Source organism: Chiloscyllium plagiosum, unplaced genomic scaffold (genome assembly GCF_037043375.1).
Source record: "Chiloscyllium plagiosum isolate Xiang-an unplaced genomic scaffold, Cpla_swu_hap1 HiC_scaffold_11, whole genome shotgun sequence".
NCBI lineage: Eukaryota > Metazoa > Chordata > Chondrichthyes > Orectolobiformes > Hemiscylliidae > Chiloscyllium > Chiloscyllium plagiosum.
In genome coordinates this window covers 20,300,902-20,323,459 of record NW_028270149.1, presented here as the reverse complement: position 1 = coordinate 20,323,459, position 22,558 = coordinate 20,300,902, and the positions used below count along the sequence as shown (strand labels likewise).

The following is a 22,558-nucleotide window of genomic DNA, read 5'->3' as shown; positions in this document are numbered from 1 at the left end:
GATGTATCAGATTTTGTCCAATGTGTACAGGAGGGTTTCTTGATACAGTATGTCGAAGGACCGACAAGAGGGGAGGCCACACTGGATCTGGTGCTTGGTAATGAACCAGGCCAGCTGTTGATTTAGTTGTAGGTGAGCACTTTGGAGAGAGTGACCTTAATTCAGTTAAGTTTAGTTTAGTGATGGAAAGGGATAGGTACATGCCACAGGTCAAGAGTTATCGATGGGGCAAGGGCAATTATAATGCGATTAGGCAAAAATTAGGATGCATAGATTGGGGTAGCAAAATGCAGGGGATGCAGACAATGGAAATGTGGAGCTGGTTTAAGGAACAGATATTGTGTGTCCTTGATAGGTATGTCCATGTCAGGCAGGGAGGAAGTGATAAGGTAAGAGAACCGTGGTTTACAACAGAAATTGCATCTCTTGTTAAGCAGAAGAAGGAGGCTTATGTGTTGATGAGGCAAGATGGTACAGATAAGGCGATGGAAAGTTACAGATCAGCTAGGAAGGATTTAAAGAGGGAGTTAAGAAGAGCAAAAAGAGGACACGAGCAGTCTTTAGCAAATAGAATAAAGGAGAACCCTACAGCTTTATATAGGTATGTGAGGAATAAAAGGATGACCAGGGTAGGAATTGGGCCAGTCAAAGACAGAAGTGGGAAGTTGTGTGTTTTTCCTGTGGAGATCGGAGAGGTGCTAAATGAACATTTCTCATCAGTGTTCACTCAGGAAAAGGAGAATATTGTAGAGGAGAAGAATGAGATACTAGATTAGAAAGGATCGAGGTTAGTTACGAACAGGTGTTATCAATTCTAGCAGGAGTGAAAGTAGACAAGTTCCCTGGGCCGGATGGAATTTATCCGAGGGTCTCTCGGAAGCTAGGGAGGAGATAGCAGAGCCTTTGGCTTTGATATTTGAGTCGTCATTGTCTACAGGATTAGTACCAGAGGACTGGAGGATTGCAAATGTTGTGCCCTTGTTCAAGAAGGGCAGTAGTGATGACCCAGGTAATTATAAACCAGTGAGCCTTACTTCTGTTGTAGGAAAGGTTTTGGAAAGGATTATAAGAGATAAGATTTATAATCATCTAGCGCGCAACAATTTGATTTCAGATAGTCAAATGGAGTTCAATGCAGCTAAATTTGAGGTGATGCACTTTGGGAAGAATAATAGGAAGGCAGAGTACTGGGTCAATAGTAGTGTGGGTGTGCAGAGGGACCTTGGAGTCCATGTACATAGATCCCTGAAAGTTGCGACCCAGGTTGATAGTGTTGTTACGAAGGCATACGGTGTGTTAGGTTTCATTCGTCGAGGGATTGAGTTCCGGAGCCGCTAGTGCGACCACATTTGGAATATTGTGTACAGTTCTGGTCGCCATATTTCAGGAAGGATGTGAAGCATTGGAAAAGGTGCAGAAGAGATTTACCAGGATGTGGCCTGGTCTGGAAGGAAGATCTTATGAGGACAAGCTGAGAGACTTGGGTCTGTTCCCATTGGAAAGAAGAAGGCTAAGAGGGGATTTGGTAGAGACATACAAGATGATCAGAGGATTAGATAGGGTAGACAGTGAAAAACTTTTTCCGAGGATGATGACGTCAGCTTGTACAAGGGAGCATAACTACAAATTATGGGGTGATAGATTTAAGGCAGATGTCAGAGGCAGGTTCTTTATGCAAAGAGTGGTAAGGGCGTGGAATGCCCTACCTGCTAATATAGTCAACTCAGCCACATTAGGGAGATTTAAACAGTCCTTAGATAAGCACATGGATGATGATGGGATAGTGTATGGGGACGAGCTGAGAATAGTTCACAGATCGGCGCAACATTGAGGGCCGAAGGGCCTGTTCTGTGATGTATTGTTCTATGTTCCCCCATCTCCTGCAGCTCCGCGCTGAGGCTGCCTTGCTGATCTTTGAGGGGCCCTATTCTCTTTCTAGCTACCCTTTGTCCTTAATGAATTTGTAAACACCCTTTGGATTCTCCTTAACCCCATTTTCCAAAGCTATCTCATGTCCCCTTTTTGCCCTCCTGATTTCCCTCTTAAGTATACTCCTACTGCCTTTATAATCTTCTGAGGATTCACTCGATCTCTTCTGTCGATACGTGACATGGGCTTCCTTTTTTTCTTAATCAAACCCTCAATTTCTCTAGTCATCCAGCATTCCCTACACCTAACAGCCTTTCCTTTTACCCTAGCAGGAATATGCTGTCTCTGGACTCTCATTATCTAATTTCTAAAAGCGTCCCATTTTCCAACTGTCCCTTTACCTGCAAACATCTGCCCCCAGTCAGCTTTTAAAAGTTCTTGTCTAATAGCGTCAAAATCAACCTTCCTCCAATTTAGAATTTCAACGTTTAGATCTGGTCTATCCTTTTCCATCGCTATTTTAAAACTAATAGAATTATGGTCGCTGGCAGCAAAGTGTCCCCCAATGACACCTCAGACACCTGCCCTGCTTTATTTCCCAAGAGTAGGTCAGGTTTGGCAACTTCTCTAGTCAGTACATCCACATTCTGAATCAGAAAATTTGTTGTACACTTTTAACAAATTCCTCTCCATTAAACCCTTAACACTATGGCAGTCCCAGTCTATGTTTGGAAAGTTAAAATCCCCTACCATAACCACCCTATTATTCTTACAGATAACTGAAATGACCTTACAAATTTGTTTCTCCATTTCCTGCTGACTATTAGGGGTCTGTAATACAATCCCAATAAGGTGATCATCCTTTCTTATTTCTCAGTTACACCCAAATAACTCCCCAGGATGTATTTCCAGAAATATCCTCCTTACGTACAGCTATAACGCTATCCCTTATCAAAAATTCCATTACCCCTCCACTTGCCTCCCTTTCTATCCTTCCTATAGCGTTTGTATCCTGGAACATTAAGCTGCCAGTCCCGTCCATCCCTGAGCCGTGTTTCTGTAATTGCTATGGTATCCCAGTCCGATGTTCCTAACCATGCCCTGAGTTCATCTGCCTTCCCTGTTTGGCCTCTTGCATTGAAATAAATGCAGTTTAATTTATCAGTCCTACCTTGTTCTCTGCTTTGTCCCTGCCTGCTCTGACTGTTTGACTTACTTCTTTTCTCAACTGCACCAGTCTCAGAATGATCTCTTTCCTCACTACCTCCCTGGGTCCCATCCCACTAGCTTACTAGTTTAAATCCTCTTGAGCAGCTCCAGTAAATCTCTATGCCAGTATATTAGTCCCATTCCAATTCAGGTGCAATCTGTCCTTCTTATAGAGATCACTCCTACCCCAGAAGAGAATCCAATGATCCAAAAATGTGAACCCTTGTCCCATGCACCAGCTTCCCAGCCACGCATTCATCTGCTCTATCCTTCTATTCCTCCCCTCACTAGCTTGTAGTACCGGGAGTAATCCAGATACTACTACCTCAAGGATGTCCTTTTTAAATTCCTGCCTAATTTTCTATAACTCCCTACAGAATCTTATCCTTTTCCCTTCCTATGTCGTTGATTCCAATGTGTATAATGACCTCCTGTTGGTCACTCTCCCCTCTGAGAATATTCTGCACCCTCTCCGAGACCACCTTCATCCTGGCACCAGGGAGGCAACACACCATTTTTTGCTGCTGGCTGCAGAAACGTCTGTCTGTGCTTCTGACTAGAGAGTTTCCTAACACAGTCGATCACTTGGAACCTGAAGTACCCCTCGTTACATTAGAGCCTGTCTGGATACCAGAAACTTTGCTATTTGTGCTACATTCCCCTGAGAGTCCATCACCCCCTACGTTTTCCAAACAGCATACATGTTTTAAATTATGCTGTTTTGGAAAATGTAGGGGGTGATGCATTCTCAGGGGAATCATCCAGACTCAAAACGTTAAATTAATCTCAATACATGGATGCTGTCCGACTAACTGTGATTTCCAGCATTTTTGTTTTCACTACAGATTCCATCATCTGCAACAATTTGCTCCTGCAGTTGTTATGGTGTTATGAAAGTGATATGAAAGTGTTAGACACCCTGTTCTTGAAGATGGTCAATGCCAGGTGTTTGTGTCGTACAAAGTGACATTTTAATGCAAATTAATGCATTTATCCTGCTGCCATGATGCAAATAAATTGAGTTTAGCCTGTACCTTCAGGTCTATAATGTTTGACCATGGTACAAATTGTGTTTCAGAGGTTACTTAGAGACTAGTTGTAGCTTTTTAGGTAATTTTGCAAACTAATGCAAGTTGTAAATCTGAATCAGGAGAAATCACTAGAAAAATCAAGCCTTTCCATAATAATTAGAACACTCTGGGCTTGATTTTCAGAAAGACATGGGAGCCATTTTAAAATGGTAGGCAGAAGCCTACTCCAGGATTTCTGCCCAGTTCCTAGCATCTCCAATTTTTGCTGGTGTAGAATTAGTGTGCAATTAGTAAGCTCATACCCTTCACTCCTGTTTGGGCTCTCTCATAAAAAGAGTGAATTTGTTTACAAAGGTGAGGAGAAGTGTTGACTTTGCTTGACTGACATGTATATGAGCTTATGATGACTTATTCTTTTCTGTGATCTCTTTTTTTGATACCTCAATGTATATTTGCAGAAGGTTAAGAAGTGTCAGAAGTTTAAAGCTCCTGTACTGATACTTCAATGGTCTGTTTGGCAATTTTTCTGGTATTATTGAAACATTAGTCCTTTCCACTGCCATAGCAAAAGTTTCTCAATTCACCAGCCATTGTTATATCAGGGACATGGATGGAATCCTATATCACTGTCGGGGATATTCCATAGTTTTCTTTCTTATCAGAAAACAGAAGGAGTGGGCTGGTGGCTTTGGGCTAATGGGATTCTTAATGCTGCAAGGAGACATTAATGAAAAACACATGGCTGTAAAGATCCCAGATGTAATTGGGAAGATAGACTAGAAATGCTGCATCAGAATGTGTTTGGGGGGCACAACGCACATATTGATGATGGCCTGCTATCTAAGCAGAAGTCACAATACTCTTCAACCTGAGGGAATCAGCAATTCCAAAAGTCTTTAGACCAGCACAATGACAAAGGATATCTCCATAAATTTTATTCATTATTCCCTATATTATATGACCATTGTGCCTATGTTGTGAACCAGCTACGTTGTGAAGCAAAGGATTGGGAACCTGAAACAACAATTTCACTTCTTGTGGGAGAGTCCTACGATACTTAGAAGTGTAGGAGGTCAAGTTCAAGGTACTCTGCAATGTCCTCCACAGCCTGTCATTACCCAGGAGTCTTTAGCCATCATGCATTGGGAAGAGGAGGCAGAGGAAAATTGAGCAGGAAGAAGGAATTGAGCCGGAAGGGCTACCTATGAACAGAGACTAGCTCTCTGGTCCTTTTAAGTTTTCAATCCTTCATCATTATTGCTCCAAAATTTCTATTTTTTAATTAATCTGTTACTTTAGCATCATCTTGTCCAAGATCATAAAACTGAAGCCGCCAACAAAAAAATGCTTTCATAACAATTTTGTCCCATAGCACATGCAAAAATACATATAAAATTGGGTTACCCACCCTTCTGCATCCCCTTTGTGGCTGCTGTGCTGTTTCTCCCAGATGCTACGGCACAGCTGGCGACTTTCCTTGGAAAGGAGTTCAGATACCCTTGATGGCTGATTTCAAATACTACTTGTGGGCAGCTGCAGTCTAAGCTTGGTGGCTGAAAGAAAATGGCAAAGGCACTAGTTGAATTGCAGTTGTAGGAACAAAAATGGTGTTGTTGAAGGACAACAGGTTTCTATACCATCGAGCTACTACCACATCCTCTGGGTAACACCTAAACAATTCTAATAATCTGCTGATGGACGGATTACTAAAACTGTTGTGCAGCAATTGAATACTGGAATCTACATCCCTGCTGGCGGTTAGTCTGATCCTGTATGGCAACCACTACATAAGAACTAGGAGCACAAGTTGACAATTGAGGTCCTTAAGCCTACTCTTCCATTTAATACAGTCATGGGTGTCCATATTTCAACATCAACTCCACTTTCCTGCCTGCTTCCATAATGCTTTAACCTATCACTGTTTAAAAATCTATATATCTCCTCCTTAAATGTATTCAGTGCCCTGCGTCAATAGATTCATGACCCTTTGAGAGAAGTAATTTTTCCTCATCTTTGTTTTAGATCCGCCACCTTTTAGCCTAAAGACGTGACCTCATTCTTAATTGACCACAAGGGGAAACATAAACTTTGTCAATTCTCCTTAGTATCATATACACAGTGGGTCTCTTAAGTTCAATCTGTGTTCCCTTTCCTTCAGCTTTTGGTTGGTGCTGAAATGTCACCCACCAGGTCGGTGCTAAATCATAGATGGATCTTCAAGTGATATGGAGTTAGCCACTATGCTCATTATGAATGGATTTGCTTCAAGCTCTGCACAAAACACAATGCCAAATTAGAGCCAAACTCTACCATCCTCCTGAACAAAGGGAACAGGCTTTCTGGAAGCCCTGCCAAAGCACTGAGCATATCTCACTGTGCTTATCTATAGTTTCTCTGTATAGTACTTTTACCTGAGTCTCCTGGGTCATGACTTAGCTGTAACCTCTCCCTTTGGGGAGCTGACACATGAACTCTCCTTTTGTCCTGATCAGGCTGCTGTCCATTTGTACCTGGTGTCTCACTATGGGCAGATCTCAACTCTGTACTATCCTCTGTGATTCACATAGTGCCTGAATTTGACGTTGCGTCTGCATTCCAGATGCAAAGTGTGTGTTTCTTAGAGGCCATATTAGCTGGCCAAACAACAGTTCAGAAGGGGAGGGTCAGTTGAATTAAACAGCATGAGATGGAAACCATCAAAGTCACACCATCTGCAGTTTTCACTTCACTTCAGATCACAGAATGAAGGTGAGGTGGGATTTCAGAAGGGAAATAAGTGATATGAATGTGTTCAGTACCAGGCTCTGGCATTGCTTTGAAGCCTGAACAAAGCTCTATATGATTAAAGTTTCCACTTTTATTTTCTGTACTGTAAACAAATAGGCTTTGTTTGTTTCAGCTGTTCCCATGCCATGGAATACCATTTCTTCCAGAAGTCTTTAGTGCAGTTGTGCCCATCATCCTCCAGTTTTATTCTGTTCCCTCCTGTATGGGACTGTTTTTAAAAAAAAATGTTAGAAGATTGACGAGGGTTCAAGAAGGAAGCATTACCTAGTACCGTAAATGAAAATCTGAAAGCATTTTATAAATATAATAGGGACAAATGAACAATCAGGAAAAGAGTCGGGCTTATTAAGGACCAAAGTGTGGAGCCAGAAGAAATAGCTGAGGCTTTAAATGAGTACTTTGCATCTATTTTCAATAGAGAAAGACAATAGGTCTGGAAGTCAGGGAAGGGGACTGTGTTACATTTGAACAAATTAGGATTTAGAGAGAGAGGAGGTATTAGTGGTTTTAGCAAGGTGAAATTGGTCTCCTCCTAAACCCAGATGAAATGTGTCCAAGGCTGTTGTGGGAAGCCAGGGAGGAAATTTTAGGGGCTCTGACATTAATTTTCAAACTCTCTCTGACCACAGGAGGGATGCCAGAAGACTGGAGGATAGCACACGTAATACCATTATTCAAGAATGTATAAACTGGGAATCTATACACTACTCAGTCTAACAACTGTTATAAGAAACCTATTGGAAAAAGCTCTCAGGGAGTGAATAAATCTCAATTTGTAGAGGCAAGGATTAATCAAGGTAGTCAGCATATATTTGTAAGGGGATGTCATGTCTAACAAGTTTGATTGGATTTTTCAAGGAGGTGACTAGGTGTGTAGATGAGGTTAGTGCAGTTGATGTAGTTTCCTTGGACTTCTGGAAGGCTTTTGTCAAAGTCTTGCATGGCAGTTTGGTTAAGAAGCTAACAGCCAATGAAATTCAAGGCAATTTGGCAAAAATGGATCTAAAGTTGTCTTAATGGCAGGAAGTAGAGTGATTGTTAAAGGGTGTTTATATAACTGGAAGCATATACCCACCAGTGTACAATAGGGTTCAATGCTGAGTTTGTTGTGTGGATTAAAGATTAATAAGTAAGTTGTGCTTGTGATAATATTTCTGAGATATATGATAATCTGGATGTCAATACATTTGATATAAAATTACATATATAAATGCTGCTTTCACATCATGTTGTGAAATTTTATTAACTAAATTTCACTGTGTCATTGCCAGTTCCAGTTGAAGGTCTGAAAAATCAGAAATACTTTGATGAGCTGCGTTTGAACTACATTCAGGAACTAGACAGAGTGATTTCCTTTCAAGGAAAAGATACCGCAAACAATCCACAGCGTTTTTATCAACTAACGAAGCTCTTGGACTCATTGCAGATAGTAAGTTATGGTTCTGTTTATTGATACTTTGTTTAGATCAGACAAAGTCAGTACATGTTGCTAAATAATCTGATGATACTGCTACGGATTTTCCACAAAAACATGGTATCAAGTGAAATAATCTTATTGTTGAGTACACAAATGTCTCACGTGAAAGTGGATCAAACTCTAGCTTTGACTTCTTCATATGAAGGCTATTGGCAAGCCACTAGAGGTTGCTGCTGCTCCTGTGCTTACTGGAGCACTTTTTTCTCCTCAGTTTCTCTCCCCCTTTGTTATACAGTGGCTACAATGGTAGTAACCTTTGCAATGACTTGACCATTAGTCCTTGTACAACTTGGAAGAACAGCTCCAACTCATGAATGACCAGGTCCCTGACTAATTTCAGTGCAGCTTCCTGATTGACTTACAGCGTATATCCGAATTGTTTGCACAGGACCTGCAAAACTGACCATAGTACGTTCACTGGACTATTAATGATATGGAACCCCTAACCCTGACTGCCTAAGCAGTTGAATGACCATATCCAAGCCCCTGGACTGTGCTCAGACAGTGCCCTTCTTTTATTGTACCAGTAGTCCCTGACTGTTGGCAGTCCCCTGGTCATGACTGAAGACCAGTCGCTTTATACTTTGGGACATGGTTATTTTGTTGAAGCACATTTTGTGTTTGCCACATAAGTACTTGACACATGCTGCAGGTGTGACATTGATGTAGAATTTACAACAAGAATTTACAACTTGCATATAATTTAAGGTAGATAGGTTCTTGATTAATAAGGTGATCAAGGTTTACAGGGAGAAGGCAGGAGAATGGGATTGAGAAACATATTGGCATCAAGATCAAGTGGCAGAACAGACTCAATTAACTGCATGGCCTAATTCTGCTTTTGTCTTATGGCCTGTGGTTTAATGTATCCATCCCTTGAATGATCACTGTGGTAAATATGACAAACTATTTGATGTGGCGCCAATGGTAAAAGACAAGGCAAAACGGAAATCGTTTAAGGCTGTAAAGTTCTGAATGTGGCAAAATTGTGCAAAAAAGCAAGGTAGGTATACTGTGAGCATCCAAAGAGGCAAAGTGAGTGAATGAGAGTTAAGAGAGCTAGCAAAGCATCTTGAGGAACACCTGCTCCAAAACAATATTTGGTTACCTGTCCCAGTGCACAAAGTAGCCTGTCAGCAGTATCACAATGCAAGATCTTGATGCTCTCCAAATGCAACATTGAAGTTGCTATCTGTATTCTAAGTGGTTTGGAGTGTGTCTTGATAATCGAGTGAGATTGGTGTGTCTCTGTTGCCAATCTCCACACATGAGATGTGCAGGCAGTTGCTGTCCATGGTGACTAACGTGAGATACTGGGGACTACTGGCCAAGATAGAAGCCCAATGGAATAAGAAGTGAGCTGAAACTGTGAGGTATCACTCTGAATTTCACGTTGAGAATTATCACCACATAATTCATCTTCATTGCATGGGAAAATGGAAAATTGCATATAAATGAGATTAGGTACTAATGAAATGTAAGTGCATGCAAATAGCCCTCTCTCTGCCCACAAGCAAGATTCCTATCTCACTGTTCAAACTTTGGGTGTTTTTTTTACCTTGAAAATCTCATTTTTCTGATCTTTCCACATTATCCCAACTGACTGACCTTTACCCACATTTTTCAACAGCCGATAAAATCAAACCCTATATTTTAAAAATGCAGGTGCAGTAGGCAGTAAAGAAGGCAAATGGTATGTTGGCCTTCGGAGCAAGAGGATTTGAATAAAGAGCAGGGATGTCTTGCTGCAAGTGTACTGAGCCTTGGTGAGACCACATCCAGAACCTTGTACAGAATTTTGGTGTTACAGAGTCAGAGTCATAGAGATATATAGCACGGAAACAGACCCTTCGGTCCAACTCATCCATACTGCTCAGATATCCCAACCTAACCCAGTTCCACAAGCCAGCACCCAGCCCACATTCCTCCAAACCCTTCCTATTCATATATCCATCCAGATGCCTTTTAAGTTTTGCAGTTGTACTAGCCTCCACCACTTCCTCTGGCAGCTCATTCTGTACACGCACTGCCCTCTGCATGAAAAAGTTGCCTTTTTGGTCTCTTTTATATCTTTCCCCTCTCACCCTAAACCTATGCCCTCTAATTCTGGATGCCCACACCCCAGGGAAAAGACTGCCTATTTATCCTGTCCATGCCTTTCAACCTCTATAAGATCACCTCTCAGCCTCTGATGCTTCAGGGAACACAGCTCTAGCCTATTCAGCCTCTCCCTTTCGCTCAAATCCTCTAACCCCGGCAACATCCTTGCAAATCTTTTCTGAACCCTTTCACATTTCACAACTTCCTTCCAACAGGAAGGAGACCAGAATTGCATGCAATATTCCAACATTGGCCTAACCAATGTCCTGTACAGTCACAGCATGACCTCCCAACTCCTGTACTTAATACTCTGACCAGTAAAGGAAAGCATATCAAACACGTATCCTATCTACCTGCGACTCTACTTTCAAGGAGCTATGAACCTGCACTCCAAGGTTTCTTTATTCAGCAACACTCCCGAGGACCTTACCATTAATTGTGTAAGTCTTGCTAAGATTTGCTTTCCCAAAATGCAGCATCTTGCATTTATCTAACTTAAACTCCATCTGTCACTCTTCAGCCCATTGGCCCATCTGATCAAGATCCCATTGTAATCTGAGGTAACTTTCTTCGCTGTCCACTACACCTCCAATATGCAAACTTACTAACTATACCTCTTATGCTCACATCCAAATCATTTATATAAATGACAAAAAGTAGTAGACTCAGCACCGATCCTTGTGGCACTCTACTGGTCACAGGCCTCCTGTCTGAAAAAAACCCCTCCACCACCACCCTGTCTTTTAGCCAGTTCTGAATCCAAATGGCTAGTTCTCCCTGTGTTCCATAAGATCTAACCTTGCCAACCAATCTACCATGGGGAACCTTGTCAAACGCCTTATTAAAGTTCATATAGATTACATCTGCCACTCTGCCCTCATCAATCCTCTTTGTTACTTCTTCAAAAAACTCGATCAAGTTCATGAGACATGGTTTCCCACACACAAAGACATGTTGACTATCCCTAATCAGTCCTTGCCTTTCCAAATACATGACCATGCTGTCCCTCAGGATTCCTTTCAACAACTTGCCTACCACCAAGGTCAGGGTCTCTGGTCTATAGCCAGCATTTAGTCTTCCAGCACCGCACCTGTGAGTATCGATGATACAAATATCTCTGTAAGGAGCCCAGTTATCACTTCTCTAGCTTCCCACAGAGTTCTAGAGTACACCTGATCAGGTCCCAGGGATTTATCCACTTTAATGCATTTCACGACATCCAGCACTTCCTCCTCTGTAATATGGACATTTTTCAAGATGTCACCATCTATTTCCCGACAATCTCCTTTCCATGTCCTTCTCCATAGTAAACACTGATCCAAAATGCTCGTTTAGTATTCTCTCCCATCTCCTGCGGCTCCACGCAAAGGCTGTCTTGCTGATCTTTGAGGGGCCCTATTCTATCCCCAGTTACCACTTTGTCCTTAATGTATTTGTAAAAACCCTTTGAATTCTCCTTAACCCTATTTGCCAAAGCTATCTCATGTCCCCTTTTTGCCCTCCTGATTTCCCTCTTATCTGAGGAAGGATATTTTTAGCATATAGGGAGTGCATTAAAGGTTTATCTGACTGATAGCAGGATTAATGTATGACTGATGTATCATTGCAAGAACGATATTGCTAATGGTGGGGACCTGGGACATTGTAAGGATATAGGGTAAACTATTTATGATTGCAATGAGAAATTCTTCATCCAGAGAATGGTGAGCCTGTGTAATGGAGTTTCACAGAAAGCAGTTGAGGCCAAAACATTGTATGATTTAAGAAGAAATCGGATATTGCATTTTGGACTAAAGGAATCAAGGATACTTGGGGAAAAGTAGGGAGCAAACTGTTGAGTTGGGTATGATCAGCTTTGATCGTAACAATTGGTGGAGCAGACTTGAAGGGCTGAATGGTATATTCCTGGCTTTATTTTTATGTTCCTATATTTATTGAATGAGAAGAGGTGAATCTCTTAATGTAGCAAGTAGTTAAGTGGATTATTGGAGTTAATTGATTGGATAAATATAAAAGGGAAACAGAAGCCCACTCCTCACAGTCTAAGACACCTCATTTGTATGCCATCTGTGTCCTTTTGTTTGGTGTAGAGGTCATTTTATAGGCTGCTGCTGTACATCATCCACTTCTAATCCATCATCCCCTGCCCAGACATGCCATGACATTCTGCTTCATTGCGTTTTTTTGTTTGTAAAGGGCTCCAAAGGCAAGAGTCCTCCTAATTTCTTTCAGGGAACTGTGGTGGAGAGGTGGAGCAGTCCTGTGCAATCATAGATTAAGGTGGTTGATGGGCTCCTAGCATTTTGCAGTTCAGTAGATTCCATGGAGCATGTATATATTGGTTGTGGGTGGTTACACACCTTTTTTAGTTTTTTGAGAAACTTTTTGTAGTTCTTTTGGTTGTACTTCAGCCCCACACGTGATCTTTGGTCACCCAATGTGGAGGGTGGGAATGGGAAAGTCAGAGGACCTCCTCATGGGTCTGCTCCTGGCCTGGTCGAAGTAGCCGTCAACGGTACCAAGCAGTGGAAGAAGTCATTGTTCCCAATTGCCTGCCCCTCTTGCAGGGCTACATTCAAACTCAGATATCCTTGAAGAGGGGGCATGTAGTGGCCATCAATACTTTCGATGCCTTTAGAGAGAGGTAGGTACTGCAGGGGTGAAGTGCCTTATTTCACCCTCCAATATCATTTTGATTTAATCCTCTCCCTACTTTCCTTCACTTGCTTTGTTATTCAATTGTTCTTAACAGGCTTTACATGTAAAATGGAAACATGGGTGATTTAGTTGTGGTGGGTAAGCGTGAAGAGTAACACAGGGAATTTGATAGGTGGAAAGAAAACTGTTCAGTTGTGCTTGAAAGCATTTCTGGATTTAAAAAAAAACAACAGTTGGGACTGATGAGGGGAAGAAGCTGGAAGACTGAGTATTTAATAAAGGCTTCTTTGATTTACGTTTCAACAACTGGATGGGATCCAAATTGACACTGATGAGCTTCCAAATTGTCAATATATATAACACGAATTCAACAATATTATCTGTAAACGTAGTTTGGTATATGAGGGTGCAGGTAATTATTTAAGAATAAAATTAGATGCATGAAAGTAATTTCAGAAGATTCATTTAATTTTTAAGGTTTGATGAGCTAATATATTTTGATACAAAACCAATTGAAAATAGAATTTACAAAAAGAATATTGTGGAATATTACTAGTTGGCATAAACATTAGAGAGTTTGTTCCACACCTTTTATTTGGATCTCCAGAGAATAGCTTGTAGTGGTAGTAGATTCTTGGAAATAATCACTTGTGGAAAAGGATATGGAAGATATAGAATGTAAGGAAACAGATGGTGACATCTTGAAAATTGTCCATTTTACACACGAGGAAGTGCTGGGTATCTTGAAACGCATAAAAGTGGATAAATCCCCAGGACCTGATCAGGTCTTCCCTTAGAACTCTGTGGGAAGATAGGGAGATGATTGCTGGGCCTGTTTCTGAGATATTTGTATCATTGATAGTCACAGGTGAGATGCCGGAAGACTGGAGATTGGCTAACGTGGTGCCAGTGTTTAATAAAGGTGATAAGGACAAGCCACGGAACTATAGACCAGTGAGCCTGATGTCAGTGATGGCCAAGTTGTTGGACAGAATCCTGAAGGACAGGATGTACATGTATTTGGAAAGGCAAGGACTGATTAGGGATAGTCAACATGGCTTTGTGCGTGGGAAATCATGTCTCACAAACTTGTTTGAGTTTTCTGAAGAAGTAACAAAGAGGATTGATGAGGCCTGCGCGGTAGACCTGATCTATATGGACTTCAGTAAGGCATTCGACAAGGTTCCCCATGGGAGACTGGTTGGCAATGTTAGACTTCATGGAATACAGGGAGAACTAGCCATTTGGATACAGAACTGGCTCAAAAGTAAAAGACAGAGGGTTGTTTTTCAGACTAGAGGCCTGTGACCAGTAGAATACCACAAGAATCGGTGCTGGGTCCACTACTTTTTATCATTTATATAAATGATTTGGATGTGAGCATAAGAGGTATAGAACAGAGAAAATTTACAGTCCAGTAACAGGCCCTTCGGCTCTCCAAGCCTGAGCCGACCCAAATGTACTGTCTAAACATGTTGGTCAATTCCTAAGCATCTGTATCCCTCTGCTCCCCACCTACTCATGCATCTGTCCAGACGCATCTTAAATGAATCTACCATGCCTGCCTCTACCACCTCTGCTGGCAACGTGTTCCAGATGCCCACCACCCTGTTGTGTGAAGTACTTGTCGCGTGTATCTCCCTTCAACCTTCCACCTCTCACCTTGGATAGTATAGTAAGATTGCAGATGACACCAAAATTGGAGGTGTAGTGGACAGTGAAGAAAGTTACCTCAGATTACAATAGGATCTTGATCAGATGGGCCAATGGGCTGAGAAGTGGCAGATGGAATTTAATTTAGATAAATGTGAGGTGCTGCACTTTGGAAAAGCGTAACTTAGCAGAACTTATACACTTAATGATAAGGTCCTAGTGAGTGTTGCTGAACAAAGAGACCTTAGAGTGCAGGTTCATAGCTCCTTGAAAGTGGAGTTGCAAGTAGATAGGATAGTGAAGAAAGCGTTTGGTATGCCTTCCTTTATTGTGAATTGGGAGGTCATGTTGCGGCTGTACAGGGCATTGGTTAGGCCACTGTTGGAATATTGAGTGCAATTCTGGTCTCCTCCCTATTGGAAGGAAGTTGTGAAATGTGAAAGGGTTCAGAAAAGATTTGCAAGGATCTTGCCAGGGTTGGAAGATTTGAGCTAAGGGATAGGTTGAATAGACTAGGGCTGTTTTCCCTGAAGCGTTGGAGGCTTTCAAAATCATGAGGGGCATGGATAGGATAAATAGACAAAGTTTTTTCCTTGGGGCATGGGAGTCCAGAACTAGATGGCATAGGTTTAGGGTGAGAGGGGAAAGATATAAAAGAGACCTAAGGGACAACGTTTTCATGCAGAGGGTGTTATGTGTATGGATGGAGCTGTCAGAGGAAATGGTGGCGGCTAGTACAATTGCACCATTTTAAAGGCATCTGGATGGGTATGTGAATAGGAAAGTTTTGGAGGGATATGGGCCGGGTGCAGGCTGGTCAAATGAGATTGAGTTGGGATATCTGGTTGGCATGGACAAGTTGGACTGAAGGGTCTGTTTCCATGCTGTACTGTGTTATATAAATCTCTGTTACTCTTTGACTATTTTTAGTATACAAACAGAAACCGCTTGAATCACTCAAGCCTAGCAGTATCTTGTGGGGAGAAGAACAGAGGTAATGTTCTGAGTCCATTTGACTCTTCCTCACTTTCCTTGATGCCAGTTTGGATGTCAGCCAGTTCATGGGACTCAAGTTGGACTCTCAGGTTCAACTCTGTTTCTCTCTCCACAGAGGCTGCCAGAGCTCCTTCGTTTCTCCTGCATTTTTGTTATTTTTTTAATTTCAGATGTCCAATGTCTGTAGTACTTTGTTTTTATTTCACTGTTGTACATATTCAATTTATCAACTAAGCAACTGACAAATTATGTATTTATCATTCTCATTAATTAGCTGTTTGGAAGTGCTCAACTTGACTATTGCTGAAAAGATAGACATATTTTGTCAAATCTTTTCACCTTCGGCTCATCAGGACAATTCACTTGAATACCACTTTTTGGGAAAAACCAGCATTTATGATGGATAAGATGAGAGTGATGATTTGTTGGCAAGGGAGCTCTGATTGGTCGAGAAATTCCCATTAAGAATTTACCATTTAAGGTGATTGGCAGTTAGTTGCCTGGGCATTGTGAGACCAACAGATAGGTTCAGGCATTGTCCTGAAAAATGAACTGTGAACGGCTGCCACCTATTTTGTTGAATTAAAAGTTCTACCAAAATGTGTTTTTTTCAACAATTCTTAGCCAGTAGTAATGAGACTGAAATAGCTGCACTGAGGCTGGTATCCTGTCAGCAAGTCTCCCTTTATTTACATGTGCACAGTACACTACTGTGGCTAGCCAGCTTGGCGTCACTGCCTGAACTGAGGAGATTCTGAATCTCCTGTTTATATTTTTTTCTTTTTTTAAAATTTCTCTTTTTCTTTTTTTTCCCCACACTACCGCCTAATCGCGGTAGTGCTTATTTTTTCCTCAGCAGCCATGGATCTCCTGTTTATTTTTTTAAAAATTTTTTTATTTTCTATCAAACTCCTCTGTTAATTATTTCTATTAACCCCCACACTACCGCCTAATCGCGGTAGTACTTATTTTTTCCTCAGCACCCATGGATCTCCTGTTTATTTTTTTTTCTTTTTTTAATTTTCTATCAAACTCCTCTGTTAATTATTTCTATTAACCCCCACACTACCGCCTAACCGCGGTAGTGCTTATTTTTTCCCCAGCACCCATGGATCTCCTGTTTATTTTTTTCTTTTTTTTTGTTTTTTTCCGTGTTTTTTTTACCCCCACACTACCATCTAAGTGCGGTAGTGCTTATTTTTTCCTCAGCACCCATGGATCTCCTGTTTATTTTTTTTTCTTTTTTTAATTTTCTATCAAACTCCTCTGTTAATTATTTCTATTAACCCCCACACTACCGCCTAACCGCGGTAGTGCTTATTTTTTCCCCAGCACCCATGGATCTCCTGTTTATTTTTTTCTTTTTTTTTGTTTTTTTCTGTGTTTTTTTTACCCCCACACTACCATCTAAGTGCAGTAGTGCTTATTTTTTCCCCACCACCCATGGTGTGTGTGTGCAGGTGTGAGACACAGTGAAAGACACAAAGTGCACAAATCTTTATTCACATTCCACCACCAGGAAGATAGGAAAACACCCGGGTGGCCAGTGAACTCTCCTGTTTCTCTTCTTTTTTTCAGGTGTGAGACACAGTGAAAGACACAAAGTGCACCAATCTTTATTCAAATTCCACCACCAGGAAGATAGGAAAACACCCGGGTGGCCAGTGACAAACACTGTCCTTCACATCAAAGGGCAGTGCTGTGTGATCAAAACGGTGAAGGGGAGGGTAGAGACTAAATCAAAATAGAGTTGGAGGGAGAAATGATGCACTCCATTCCCTGCGGATCTCCTGTTTATTTTTTTTTCTCTTTTTTTTAATTTTTTAAATTTAACCCCCACACTACCACCTAAGTGCGGTAGTGCTTATTTTATCCCCAGCACACATGGTGTGTGTGCGCAGGTGTGAGACACAGTGAAAGACACAAAGTGCACGAATCTTTATTCAATTTCCACCACCAGGAAGATAGGAAAACACCCGGGTGGCCAGTGACAAACACTGCCCTTCACATCAACGGACAGTGCTGTGTGATCAAAACGGTGAAGGGGAGGGTAGGGACTAAATCAAAATAGAGTTGGAGGGAGAAATGATGCACTCCATTCCCTGCGGATCTCCTGTTTATATTGGTCAGCCAGGACTTCCTGATTGGTCTAGGTTGCCGACCCCATTCACGGATCTCAGTCAACGAGATCCACCTGGTTCCAGTCAGAACAGAGGCATAGCTTAATGAAGTACTAAAAAAAAGTGCTGTTCGGGTGCAAACACAGTGCATCAATTTTCAAATTTACTCAATGTGGTATAATGCAGGGATCCTGAGAAGAAGCCATTTGTCCACAGAAGGAACTGAACAACTGGAGGGTCAGTCAACTAGGTTACTCTCCCACACCTCTCATTGATAAACCTCAAAGTGGTATTAGGAAAGATCTGATAGCAAACTTCCTCTCAGCTATTTTGGTCTTCCACTGTCATGATACAAACATTAGGCAAAAATTGAGTTATTTGAGTGATCTTCAGCTATACTTATTTTGCATGTCTAACTTTTAGTAGGATAATGATTTGACACAGTTCTGCTTGAGTAATTGGGAATAAATTTTGCATACATTTGCTGAAACTCAATGTATCAATTTTGTTACAAAATATGCTATAGTCAGAAATATTAAATTAATTATAAACCATACACTTTAATTATGTGAGCAGCACAGTGGCTCAGTGGTTAGCACTGTTGCCTCACAGCGCCAGGGACCTGGGTTCAATTCCAGCCTCAGGTGACTGTGCAGAGTTTGCACGTTCTCCCCGTGTCTGCTCTGGTTTCCTCTCACAGTCCAAAGATGTGCAGGTTAGGTGAATTGACCATAGTGTTCAGGGATGTGTAGGCTAGGTGTATTAGTCAGGGGAAATGTAAAGAAATAGGACAGGGGAATGGGTTTCGGTGGGATACTCTTTGGAGGGTTGGTGTAGACTTGTTGGGCCAAATGGCCTGTATCCACACTGTAGGGATTCTAATTGCAAATTGTTGTGAGCGTAACGCAATTGATTTTGTTGCAGTTATCAATTTATTCGAGTAATAAATTAATCTTACTGCAGCATTATTTTCAAATTGAAATGTTCAGATGCCCATGTCAAAAAATTATTTTAAGACATCTGCTGTCCAGATATTAATAGTCAGAAAGAGATAACAGGATCTGGATTGATATGTTAATCACAGAATTCACAATTGTGGGATTAAAAGCATAGTTTGTTACAAATTGTAAAATGACTAATTTTGCTGGAATGTTATTATTCAAATATGCAATATGAATTATAATTATTAGAATAATATAACGGAAACAAAAATCTTATTGCTAATATTTGATTTGTTTACCAATTTTTTCCTATATTTTTAACAGACAGTGAGGAAACTCCATCAGTTTACATTCGATCTATTTGTTCAGTCTCAGACTCTGAGCGTCCAGTTCCCTGAAATGATGGCAGAGATAATCTCTGCCCAGGTACCAAAGATCCTCGCTGGTATGGCCAAACCGATTCTTTTTCATGAACAGTGACGTTCATTGCTTACATATGTTATACTGCCTGTAACTGTACTACCTAGAGTTTATCTTGTTTTCAAATTCATCAGTTCAGTCAAATGCTATATGTGTTCTGATAAAGAAATGAAAGAAGTTGTACAAAATCTACCTTTATTTCCTGTGGTCAGTTGACCACCCAGTTACAGAGTTGGTCATGTTATACAACCAATCTGAGGTAGGCAAGTTGTAATCTTATTGACTCGTTATTATGTTGGACCACACAAATTACTGGTTGATACCTTGGTTACATTTAGTAAGAATCAGCTGCATTCACCTCTTTATTGGTCTTTCGGAGTAGTTCCATTTACTGATTTTTACTTAAAGCTACCTACATTATTTTTATTATTTTGAAACTACCTGTTTTCATTTTATATCCTTAAAACATATCAGATATCAATTTTGCCTGGTGTTAACTATTGCCTCATATCATGTTTCATTGCATTTATACAAAAAATGTTAAGAAGCAAAATCTGATGTAAATTGCATTTACTTTTAAAATTTGCACTAAAATATTTCCTTTCCTGAATGCCAGAAAAGAAGTATCTGTTATGGTAGGATTGTAGGATGGTTCCAGAATTATTAAATTAATTTTTCTTATTTGCCAAAATTCATTTTAATGTTAAAAAACATTCATTCAAAAGCATAGAATCAGAAAATGTATAAGTTTGGATCCGACTATTTCATATTGCATTTTTAAAGAATGCTCAAGTACTATGCTGTTTTGTGCAAACTTTGGTATCTGGTGTTCGTGCTTAATTGATGGATTTGAGTGTTTGCTTTTTCAACGTAACAAACAGCAGAATCCCACATTTTATATCTACCAAAGCTTTTTTAAAAATTTAAATGAGGTTTCTGTAATACACTTCTATTTAAATAATCCATACAGTACAGCACAGTACTGACTGCATACTTGATTATTTAACCTGAATTTTTGTGTGCCAAAATTAATTTTATTCAGACCACACTGAGAAGGAAAAGTTAGTGAGTGAAACATTTTGCCTTTAAATAATGCAGGTAAAATCGACCTCGCAATAAAAGGGACACATTATTGAATTCCTTTTGTTACTTAAAAATTGCAAGCATTTTCTTTGGTACGTTATTTTCTTGGCAACAGGAAATTTAATTTTAAATCATCAATTTGTTAATCGTGTGCAAAGGCATTACAAAACCACTTCCAAACACATCGTAAATATATTTATCTGTATGATACCATTATATTTGCACCGTATTTGGCTTACTGAAAACCATTTAAGTTATTGTTGCTTTTTCTGAAAAAAATGATGTATGAATGTAGGCCATTTGGTAAAATTATCTGGCATTCACAGAAAAAGGCATTGATGCCAGTGGAACTTTCAAAAATAATTACAACAGTCCTTTTTTTTATTTTAAGATATGTGCATGTTATTAAGCATTTAGTGTCTGCAAAAAAGAAAAAGGTGTAAATTTCTAAACTTCAATAGACAGTAAAAATATAGAGACAATGCATTTTTCCATTTGCAGTACTTTCAAAACTAAATGTCTTGTGTAAAAATGTTACTGTAGGGCTAAAAAAGTTAAGCATTTTTTTCTTCTGTGCACAGCACCAGTATACTGCATACCTTGTTTGGACTTCTTTCTGAATTAAAATTTCTTATTTTCAGTGCAGCCAAAAGGCAGGCGAAAACTAGGTGTACAATTCTACAAGCAAATTCTTTAACAAAAAATTGTATTTTTGGAGGGGGGTGTGGGAAAGAAAGAGGAATGCACTTGTTATTATTTTTAAGCAAATTAAAAGAACTTTTATTTTAAAATGACTTAGTTGTTGCTTTTCTTTTGGTATGCAGGATTGAAGTTGGCCTGTCTTTAGAGTAGGCTATATTTTTGTTGTTGTGTTTGGTTGCAATATATTTTATAAATGTCTTGATTTAGTTCCTTGGTCACTAAATCTGTGACTCCTAGTTACATGGAAGGCAGTAGGAGCAAAAAAAGGTCCTTTTTTGTTTTCTTCCCAAAAACCTAAATAGAGATTTTGTTGTCCCAGAAAATAAATAGAAACTTTGAGAGCTATGGAATGGACCAGTGTACTTTGTCCACGATTTACAAATAAATACTTAATGTTTACTCAACTTATATTCCGATATCTAAATTCTTTGGCTCATAACACTACTTTCCTTCCAAACTCAGCTATTATAATGGCAGTTTATGCTGTGCATCAGGAAGAAATAAATATAATGAATCACTTTTCATTTGAAACAACCCTTTTTTTCATTGGCCTTTTCAGGCTGTGAAAGTGATTTGCAAAATTTGTTTGAAAATATCTGGGATGTCCCAAAAGACAGTCATTCAAAATGCTCAAGATTGGAAGGTGCTAACATTTCAAAAATGGGGTAAGGATCAGTTAGAATGAATAGGTTATATTTTGTAAATGTACTCGTCTTTATTAACCATGGTGAAATGTTAATAGAGCTTTAATTATCATGTGTATAATTGATACTGGAAACACTACTATGGCAAGCAAAAGGTATTTTTTATCCAATCATCCCTATTAAGCAGATAGTACATAATGTATAGGAATTATAAAGATGCCTACCACTATGTTCCCCTCAGACAGCTATTCTTGTTGTGAATTAACATGTATGCTGTTGTCCTTTGATTTTCACATTTACAAACTTTTTTTTGGAAGATTACCTCTGATGTCCTAACAAATAATTATCACAAATTTGTAGGTGCCATCGCAAGTGCCTCTACAAATTTGTGAAAACAAATTGACACGCAAAGGAAAATGTATCTTCATATGTTAAAATGCTGTCAGGTATTGATTGAACATGATACTTAAATTACTTTTAATTGGAATATTGTTATTAAGAGCTGGTGTTTCTGGTAAGGCATAGTGATATTCTTCTTCCCATATTTTCAATGTTTATTTCATGCTTCACATTACCAGTCACTGAATATATAAAGTCTACAAATGTTCTAATCAGGACACAACTTTGATTCCTTTGTAATGTTTTAAAGTGGAGGTTGACTCCACTCTGATAACTAAAACTGAAATACCCAGAGAGGCTCATCTCGACTCATAATCTGTTAAATGAAGTGTGACATGTGGTATAATCTACGTCTCACCTTCCCTCCCCAAAACTGTTATAAAGGAGTTGTGAAATGAAAAGAAATCCTTTCACTCACTCTATAACCATCTCACTCCAACAGTGCTGAAAATGAGTTGCTGGAAAAGTG

The 22,558-nt window shown here is 39.9% G+C and overlaps 1 protein-coding gene across 1 annotated transcript in view; it reads left to right on the top strand.

Annotated features, from left to right (window-relative positions):
• ar (androgen receptor) overlaps positions 1 to 20,694 on the top strand; it is a 237,269-nt gene extending 216,575 nt beyond the window's left edge. The window contains exons 7-8 of the mRNA XM_043705049.2: positions 8,168 to 8,325; positions 19,166 to 20,694. Of these exons, the coding sequence (XP_043560984.1) occupies positions 8,168 to 8,325; positions 19,166 to 19,321 (314 nt within the window). The 3' untranslated portion in view covers positions 19,322 to 20,694. The remainder of the gene's footprint in view (positions 1 to 8,167; positions 8,326 to 19,165) is intronic.
• Positions 20,695 to 22,558: the final 1,864 nt, after the last annotated feature.